The sequence below is a fragment of the Capsicum annuum genome, chromosome 6 (assembly GCF_002878395.1).
Source record: "Capsicum annuum cultivar UCD-10X-F1 chromosome 6, UCD10Xv1.1, whole genome shotgun sequence".
Classification (NCBI taxonomy): domain Eukaryota; kingdom Viridiplantae; phylum Streptophyta; class Magnoliopsida; order Solanales; family Solanaceae; genus Capsicum; species Capsicum annuum.
Genome location: NC_061116.1, coordinates 123,111,641 through 123,121,716, shown reverse-complemented (window position 1 = coordinate 123,121,716; position 10,076 = coordinate 123,111,641). Strand labels below are relative to the sequence as shown.

The 10,076-nt window shown below is 35.2% G+C and overlaps 1 protein-coding gene across 1 annotated transcript; it reads left to right on the top strand.

Moving 5' to 3' along the window:
- Positions 1-633: 633 nt before the first annotated feature.
- On the top strand, positions 634-7,694 carry LOC107873241. Its single transcript, XM_047414419.1, has 4 exons — positions 634-694; positions 1,013-1,196; positions 6,013-6,427; positions 7,461-7,694. Exons 1-4 carry the CDS (start codon positions 634-636, stop codon positions 7,467-7,469), a joined length of 669 nt encoding a protein of 222 aa, XP_047270375.1. The 3' UTR covers positions 7,470-7,694.
- Positions 7,695-10,076: the final 2,382 nt, after the last annotated feature.

Here is a 10,076-nt window from a genome sequence, read left to right as displayed (position 1 = left end):
GGTCCCTACAATACCCTCTTAAGGCCTATTCAAAACTTTCCTTCAAATTATCCGCCTGACTCATCCGTTAGCATATTAATCATCTCTAGGATCAACTCTGGCTTTGATAAAAGGTTTTGGCCTTAGTCACAATCTTTTAGTGCAAATTATCATTTTAGGATCTTCTCTTCTTAATGCTTTCAATGCTTACATACTATGTCCCACATGATCCTTTTGATACTATCGTACTCATGTAGTACTCCAGCTTTCATAACCTTTAGGTTATATAGAGCTCTTATAACATCTATCCACTCTGAATGAGCATAACTCATTATTTTAAAATAAGTAGAATATTCATTCTAGACTCTCGTGCGTACTCTTTGTTTCTAATTATAATTCCTTTTTTCTAAGATTGACTAAAGTTGAACATAAAAAATGGCCAGTCAAGAAATGTTTATCAATCTTGTCAATAGCAACGATGAGCATGAAAATTTGGGGCGGCTTCATAACAAAGTTATTTCGAGCATCCAAAGGATGGAAGAAAGAATAGAGAGAATTAGGGGAATAACGACTGATCTCTGAGGTTCAGCTGAGATACCCCCAGATTTTCCAGAGCCATTATCTGAAGCCGACTTCATTGCTCCTACCTACACCATGTCGCCTCCTATATTGATGATCTCACCCACGTCTGATCATGAGGTGCAAGCGTCTTCAAGTCAGTATTCAGTTGCACTACAAAAAACACTCAATGGATTGACAACTATGGGCAAAGAGAAATAAATAGAAAGACAAATTCCTAATCATAAGACAGGGTCATCTCAATAGCCTGAGATGAATAAGTTTCCCAAAGCTAAGGAATAAGACAATGACAAAATTGAGGATTTAAAATTTTCATTGTATGATGGATTTTGAAACCCTAATTCCCACTTGAAGGCCTACCTTAGCGAACTAGCGATCATAGGGCAAAGTGATAGTGTAAAAAAAAAACTCTTTGTTTGTTCACTTACTGGTCCTGCATTGATGTGGTATGCAGAGAAGGACACCAGCAAGTGGGCCTCTTGGGATAATTTAGTAAATGACTTTATTAGGCGGTTCAATAATAAGCTTAAGAGAAAGCTCACAGTCGAGACCAATTTGGATAGGGGAAAGACGATCATTGATGAGATATCAAAACCTTCAAAGCCTGAAGTAAGCTTACCTCAACCTCAACTGATATGGTACCAAGCTCCAGATATTATTCTAACATCCAATTATGTCTAAGCCTATTACCCCTAATCCTTCACAAAACCTCTTTCACAGACTGTTTGGTACCTATCAAACCAATAATCCGACCAATCCACCAAACCTCAACATAAGCTTCATAAAGATCCACCAAAACAGTACACTCCTCTAAATAAACCCATAGAACAGTTGTATGAATGACTCAAGAAGGCGGGCTACCTCACACCTATTGCTGTCGTACCTTATGATTCTAAGTCTCGACCGTATCGTCCTGATCAGATTTTCTCCTATCACTCTAGGATAAGAGGACATCCTACTAAGGCGTGCTTTGCCTTGAAGAACATGATCCAAAAGTTGATTGAAGCCAAAGTGATAAACGTGACGGGGTCAAATTTCATTGAGGATTGATTTTCTAAGCTTGACTTGCACTTGTTGACAATGGTAAAGAGGATGTCATGTTGATTCTCTGCTCCAGGCTCTCCAACATTTGAAATTCCTTCAATTTTCACAATTTGCAATTTTCTTTCATGTTTCCTTTACTTATGTAATTTGAACTACGATTGACCTGATTTCCTTATGGATACGTAGGCGTTCATTTAATGAGTTCAGTCTCACCATAATAAAACCTTTTTTTCCCTGCTTTATTATTTTTCTGTATGGAGTTAGATGAATCAACAATATACTGTGAATCAATAAATCTGATGTTCAACAAAAGTCGACCTTGTTCATTCCCTATATTTTCATCTTCTTTACAATTGTAATTGCAAATTTGACATCATGTTTTATCACTATCCTGTTTCGTGCGTTAGGAGCTCAAATCTTTACGCCTAGAACAATTATTAAGCCCTAGCCTTCATCCTAGATTGACTTTGTTTTACATTTATTATGTTTTGAACTTGTATGTGCTATATTGTGACTTTAATTTAGCCTTGTTTATTTTGTTTAAAGGTTGTCTAGCACTTGAACATCGATCTTAATTAAATCCGCAATATGACAAATGTGTTCAATATCCGAAAAGACTCTTGCCCTCTTTCCTCTCTCCCAGGACAAAACATTGTGCCTCCTTATCCTCCCCTTACACACACACCCTCTCAATAATTTCCTTCTGCCTATGAGAGAGTTGATTCTGATGCACGTCGTCAAAGGCTTTATAACCTAGAGAAAATACTGGACGAGAAACTACGTTCTAAAGGTATTACGACTTGAGATATGAGAAATTATGTCTACTTTCAAAAGTCGAGTTATCTCCAGGATACATAGTTATAAATTTTAACATGTTTGATGGGCGTGGAGATCCATTCATACATCTAACGGACTACTATGGAAAACTAGTTGGCATAGGACATAATGAGGCTCTTCTAATGAGATTATTTGTTCAAAGTCTATCAGGAATGACACTCACATGGTTTGCCTAACAAGACTTCGACAAATGGAATAATTGGGAAGCATTGGCTTAAGATCTTGTAAGGCAATATGAGTTTAACATCAACGCTAGTCCAATAATGCGGGATTTACTTGAGGTAAAAAGAATAGACCATGAGTCTTTTGAGAAATATGCAATACGGTGGCAATTAGAAGCTTCTAAGATACGTCCTTCCATACCTGAAGGGGAGTTGGTCCAAATGTTCCTCAAATATCTAGATGAAATCTACTTTCAAAAAATGTTCTTCCTAATCGGCCACAGTTTCGAGAGTCTAATTTCGATTGGAAAGAAATTAAAATATGAAATTCGAGCGGGGAGAATTATTGATATTTCTACAAAGTTAGCCACATTTCAAACACCAAAGAGTCCATCCGAGGTTGGAGAAGAGGATTCATTACCCTCCATACCTCATACATAAGGCTACCCGAATAATGAAGGGATTCATGCCATTTTTTATTCTCGTGGGATGCATATTGAACCTTATGACTCACAAGATTCTCAAAATAAGGTTTTTTAGATCCAACCCTACTCTATCAGCAAGGTTCTCAAAATGAGGCTTTTCGAACACAACCCAACTTTCAACAAGGGACCTTATCCAGTACACAATTCTTCCCATCAAACAGAGAGAGTAAAGTCTTAAGCTTTTACTCCCTTGACTGAGCTCTTGGCGAACATATTTAAAAAATTAAGGGCCCAGGGTATCGTGGAACCAAAGAGAGGATGGATTCCTGTACATCCACCCCTGAATTTTGATCCATCTAAAAATGGTGCTTATCACTCGAATATTCAAGGTTATGATACTGAAGAATGCTCTACACTAAGGTACAGGATTCAGAATATGATTGAAACAAAAAGGATAAAAGTGCAGCGAGACCCAATAAGCATTGATCTTGTCACTACGGGTGACATCTTTGTTCATGGTGATTCGAAAAAAGTATTTTCAAGACTTTCATGAAAGAAGCGTAAAGCACACCAAATGAGTTGACGTGCAAACATTTCTTATTTTTCACCATTCTCCTTTGATCTGTCTTATGGCCAATAATATTTTCTTGTTTTCTCTACATTTCTTTGTACTCACGAACTACGTTTGACCTGACTTCCATTTGGATACATAGGCAGCCCACTCTAGGTCCGGTCATAATCTAATAAAACCTTTCATCTTCCCTCTCTTCCAAACACTTCAAAAAAAATATCAGGCTGATAAACCAAACCCTTAAGCATATAAAGACATATTAAAATTGAGGTCACAATGTTCAAATGTAGGACAACCATTTCTCTTGGACTAATGCTTTCTTTGAGTGGTACAGGAATATAAGACTCCAAAGATAAAAACTGGGGCAGAATTTTTTGAAGTTTCAAGAAAACCTTAAAAATTTTAGGAGTAAACAATATATCAATTCCCAATGACGTGCAAAAAGTGCCTTTCATTCTAAACTGGGGCAGAAATATTTTAAAATTTCTAAAAAATTTTACTATGATGAAGTACACGTCCCAATGGTCCATGAACAGAAACAACAACCACGGAGTCAAATCGAGCAAGGTACGAATCAATATTTCTTTTCGACTAACGATTTTTCTTTGAGTGCAGACAACAGGTACCAAATCCAACAGCGATGTTGTGATATCATCAAAGAGGCCAGGATTACATCCCCAATAAGAAAAATGAGCTAAGTTATTCTATCTTTTAACTTTGACGATATTTAATCTGATATTATATTATTAAAAATATTGAGTTCCTGTAGAACCTTATCAAATAATCTTGGGTTTTTGTAGAACCTTAATCAATAATATTGGGTTCCTGTAGAACCTTAATCACAATATTGGGTTCGTGTAGAACCTTATTCAACAATATTGGGTTCCTGTAGAACCTTAATCAAAATATTGGGTTCATGTCGAACCTTAATTACAATCTTGGATTCCTGTAGAACCTTAATCAAAATATTGGGTTCATGTCGAACCTTAATTACAATCTTGGATTCCTGTAGTACCTTATTCAATAGTTTGGGTTCCTGTAGAACCTTATTAAACAATCTTGGGTTCCTGTAGAACCTTATTCAATTATCTCGAGTTCCTGTATAACCTTATCAAACAAGCTTGGATTTCTGTAGAACCTTATTCCATAATGTTGGGTTTCTGTAGAATCTTATTCCACAATATTGGGTTCCTGTAGAACCTTATCAAACAATCTTGGGTTCTTATAGAACCTTTATTAAACAATCTTGGGTTCCTGTAGAACCTTATTCAACAATGTTGGGTTTCTATAGAACCTTATTCAACAATGATGGGTTTCTGTAGAACATTATTCCACAATGTTGGGTTCCTGTAGAACCTTATTTAACAATGTTGGGTTTCTGTAGAACCTTATTCCATAATATTGGGTTCCTATAGAACCTTAAACAATATTCGGTTCTTGAAACCTTACATTATTCAAGTGCTTATCGTATTCACGTTCGACAATTCAAAACCTTTCCAACCTAGTCCATTCAAGCTATCATTATTCAAATCCTACATCTCATTTCCACACTTCTCCTTACGTCACTGTTCAATACTATTCACTCTAATCACAACAACCCACGATATCATTGATAATGCCCCTACCTTTATCATCAACGTTCTTTAGAAATATTGTTCATTCCTAAATCTAGAACTACAAACGGCCTGATTCTCGTAAAACTAGAGATATGCAAGCGACTTAAAATCGAAGTCTCGGCCACACTATTTTTAACCACCTCCTGTTGCTTTAATTCCCATGAATTTTCCTCGGTTGGACAAAATTGGCTACTACGTTAACTTTCGTTACTTGACAATTTTTTTATCATTCTTAAGCAACGAAGGGGCAACTTTTGACACCCAATTTTGACCTCCCGATACTCCTTTTAGGCTGCTATTTTATTAAAATTATTTAATTTTAAATATTATTATTTTTTACACATTATTCTTGTATCGAACAGATATTTGACGTGTCACATTGATGATTTAAAATATGCACAAATTATCTTATTAATTTTAATAACATTTTTACAATTTATTAATTCAAATACGACATTTTACATAATTTTTTGTACGCTCACAATTTACAAATGCATTGTCTATTATTATTATTATTTATTATTATCAATACTTATTATTATTATTATTATTATTAGTATTATTATTATTACTACTATTATTTAAATAACAATCTAAATCAGTTTATCTAGTGACTCAATTTTTTATCGTAATTTTAGCCAAGTTTTATTCAATTTATTACAATTATAGTCAAAATTGATTCAATTCTTAACCCTAAGCTAAAATTCAATTACTGACCCTCTTTTAAATAATTTTGATCACAACCGTTAATCAAAACTGAACCCATTCTTTCCTTTTAAATTCAAAACACCAAACCCTAGTTTTCATTTTTCACAAGAAAGAGCCGCACACCAGCTCTCTCCCTCTAGCCTTTTCTCTCTCTCTCTCTCTCTCTCTCTCTCTCTCTCTCTCTCTCTTCCTTTCTCCTCTCTCCCCTTTCAAAAATCAGCACCGACCACCACTCTGCCGGCAGCCGTCCAACCAGCAGTAGCCAACGATCCACCAGCGGCCTTCGATCCCTTTCCTACATCTCCTCAACCAGTCATGTTGTCGCTCCATCCTTTTCTCTCTTCTCTTCGGCAAGCGTCCATCAACCGCTACCACTGGCCGACGGGAGTTCCACAAGCGGCAACTCCAAAACCGCTGCTGTCCCTCTCTCTCCAGCGAGCCAACAGCAACTATCATCCCCGTCTCCAGCCGCCACCAACCGCCGCGAGATGTCAAAAGTTTGAAGATGTATGACGAAATAAACGAGTATTTCCGGGTTTGACTATTCGTATGGTTTGAATTCTACTATTTTCTCATTCTTCAAACTTTGTGTGCTCTGCCTTATTTTAGATTAAAATTCGTGAAGCATGGTTGTGGATTTTTGACATAATTCCTTTAATCGTATGAGTTTCTATACGTCCTAATTCACATAGGTCAAAATGCCCAAATTTTACAATCCTTTATTTGATCTTAATTTTCGAGTGAGTACTGATTGTCTATGTATTTTTGGTGAAACTCAGATTGGGTGATCGGTTGTTTACTGATGATTTCTGGGTGATCGGTTGTTTACTGATGATTTCCTTGAAATTAGGACATGCAACCTGTCTAATTATGGTAACCTTGTTCAATAAAAGTGGATTGATATACATGCCTGATTATATTTCTTTATCGTATTTTTATACATGATAATATAAAATTCGGATGATACTCTGCCCGAATTTTATGATTTTCAGCTTGACTTTGTATTGAGTAATACTATTGTGTGTCTGTGAATATTTTTCCCTCCTTTGTGATTGGCTAATTTTCTTTTTTTTATGGTAATTTAGAATATTTTTCTCCCCTTAATTGATTGATTTTTCTGATTTAATATTATGTTTTCCGTTTTGTGCTACTGATTGATTATCACATATTTTTTTTTCCTTTTTAACTCTTTCCGGTGCCCACTATATAAGGGCCACTCTTCATTTGTATTAGGATATCTCTTATCATCCTCTCCTACCCCTATACGAAAACTCACCGACTTCTATATTCTATTACATTTATGATTTGTGTTCAAGTATTTGCTTTTGTTGATGTGATATGTTTTCTTCCTCATTCGTGAGTGAGTGTTTTTCTATGTGAATACGAAATAATCTTCGTGCATCTCATAACTCTATTGGCGTGAGCTTGCCTGGGATCCTTGAGATCCCTAGGATCTCGACAGCGCCAATAGTTGGTTACGGGCTACCAAAGTTACTTTTGTATTTTTGGGTTGGTTTTGTTTGTTGTCTTATGTTAGCAGGTTGGATGAGAAAGAAAATGATTTCGGAAACCTGAAGAGCTACCAAGGAATTGGTTTAAGGACTATCCCACTTGGCCCGTCTTTTAAATTCATTTATTTTTTTTAGTTTGCAATAATTATTGTATAAACTCTATGACGACTGCTTGGGGTGGGGTTTTATATGTTTTATGTGTTACATAAATTACCTAGACAAACAAACTTAGGATTCGTTAATTAAGTGGTTGTTTAAGCAAATCTAATGTAGGACTTATTTCAATCAAACTTAGGATTCGTTAATTAAGTGGTTGTTTAAGCAAATCTAATGTAGGACTTATTTCAGTCACCTAGAAATCATCCTTGTAGGAGTCAATTAACTTTTGCCTCCTCAAATTACATTTGAATATGTCAACGTAGCTTGCATCATATTTATTTACTTTGGCATGTTTACAAAGTTTTGACACATTACATTTTAGAATTTTTAATCACATTTTAAATATTCAAATAACATCTTTTTTTTTTTAGCACATTAACTAATTTTCCTACTATGTTTATGCAAATATTTTTAAAACACAACAGTAATTGTTAATATTTTATCAAAAATGATGCTTAATTCTCTTTTTGCAAATTGAATTGGGCAATGTGTTTCTTAAATTATTACTTACGTGAATACTATCTCCTAACCTATAGTTAGTGGGAAAGTAAAAAGAAATTAAGAGGTCTAATTCCTATGTTTTAAATTAAGCTGTTGCGCTCCTGAAAGTATCACTCACCAACATTTTAAAAACTTGATGATTATGTGCATCTGTACATGTGTAAATATTTTTGTGTTCATATTTCAATACTCAAATTTTCACTTGTCTTCGGAAGTTATATTATTATTATTTTTACTTGAGACCGACCTCTAATCAAAATTGTTGCTAAGGTAAAAGAGCACGATTAGTAATATCGTGTCATCTTTCATATAAAAGCGACAAACATTTTTCTCAAACAACTTTATTCAAAGGATAGTTTATGTTTCTTAATTTAATATAAGCATTTTGTTGTAAATTGTTGTTCCTTCTTGCTTCTCTAGTTTACCTTATTTGTTGTCTCTTTTTTATCACCACCTAGTTGATAGCATGTGTTTGCTTATTTATTATTTTATCACTTAGTTTAGTTTAAGTTGAAATAAAACAAAAAACCTTTACTTGATCACATAGAATCCCCATGTAAAATATGAATTCGGTCGGGAACCACCTTTGTGGACCTCAAAAGGTGCCTAACACTTTTCTTTCGAGGTAATTTGAACCCTTACTCTTATTTCTTATGAACTAAGATTAAAATAACAAAATAGGTTCGTAGTTAGCCTTGATCGGTGACCTAATGCATCTTAATTTGGTAGATGACGACTCTTCACATCCTCCCTTCAAAACAATCCCAAAAAAGAGACGTCATGTTGAATCTCACTTTCCGTAAGGAAAATGGGGCGCGACATGACTCAACAACAAGAAGGATAGATCTTGCAACTCTTAGGCTATTTCAGAGGTGAGCTACTATTTAAATACCTTGGAGTTCCTTTGTCCACTAAGAAGTTGTCCATAGTGTAGTGGAGCTCGTTGATAGACAAAATCCTAGCAAGAACTTCTTCTTGGACAACAAAACATCTATCGCATGCAGGAAGACTTCAATTAAAGCAAAAGCTTATGGGGATGATGGTTTGTAACTATGCTAGACCAAAAGGCATTTTTACTTTATGGCCACATCTACAAGGAAGGCTGCTAACCAAGGATAAATTAACTAGATGAAGCATTGAAGTAGATTCAAAGTGTGTATTCTATCAGCAAAAAAATGAAACAAATCACCATATATAGCAGCGTCAAAATTACCTGGACCAACATTCTAACGTGGCTGCAGGTAACAGACCCAAATTTGATATCCTGGGAGAGGCAACTAGAATGGATCACTTGACAGGCAAAAAGGAAAACAAGCAAAGATTTTCTATTCAAAATGGCATATATGGAATTCATATGCTGCACGCGGCTGGAACACAATCAGTGAGTGTTTGAGGAAAGAGGAGAAATATGGAGGAAGTAACTAGAAAAATAATATATTTATGTTGTATACGAGCACCACCTAGATTAAAAGTAGTAGTTGATAGATACGTAGTATGCTCGTAGGTAATGGTGAATTGGCAAACTGATACAAGTACGATCATGATCATGACACTTTTTAGTATTTTTGAAGACTAGTCACTAAACGATCCTTTTGTTATTTTGTCTATTATTGTAATGTAGTATAAATAAAACATTATAGGATTTTTTGCTTTAGTTGTTTAATGATATTTCTTTAGAGAGAGAGAGAGTCCCAAAACCGTCGCTAGGGCCATATATAAGTGTGGAATCATTTGTGTGTTGCATTGCTTGATACATGGATGCTTGGGTGGTGGACGCCTCTCTTGTGTCAATTGTAAGAGATAGGTGATTGTAGCTTGTAGTGTTAAGGGTCCAAGAATGTCATATGTTCTTGGGTTCTTAAGATTATACCTCTATTTGTCTATCTTTCTATCTTTATTTTGTTGTAACCATTGGTAGTGTTCTTGTTGTGTAACCTTGTAATCGTTCTATGATTGAAATCTATTGTATTGTTCACCTTTTTTTT

Excerpts from the sequence above, each read along its gene's own strand:
- LOC107873241 (XM_047414419.1), top strand. The coding sequence starts at position 634 with ATGTCGCCTCCTATATTGATGATCTCACCCACGTCTGATCATGAGGTG. Across the intron at positions 695-1,012 it reads TGAGGTGCAAGCGTCTTCAA|AGAAGGACACCAGCAAGTGG; the intron begins GTCAGTATTCAG and ends TGTGGTATGCAG. Across the intron at positions 1,197-6,012 it reads CCTCAACCTCAACTGATATG|TTTTCATTTTTCACAAGAAA; the intron begins GTACCAAGCTCC and ends ACCAAACCCTAG.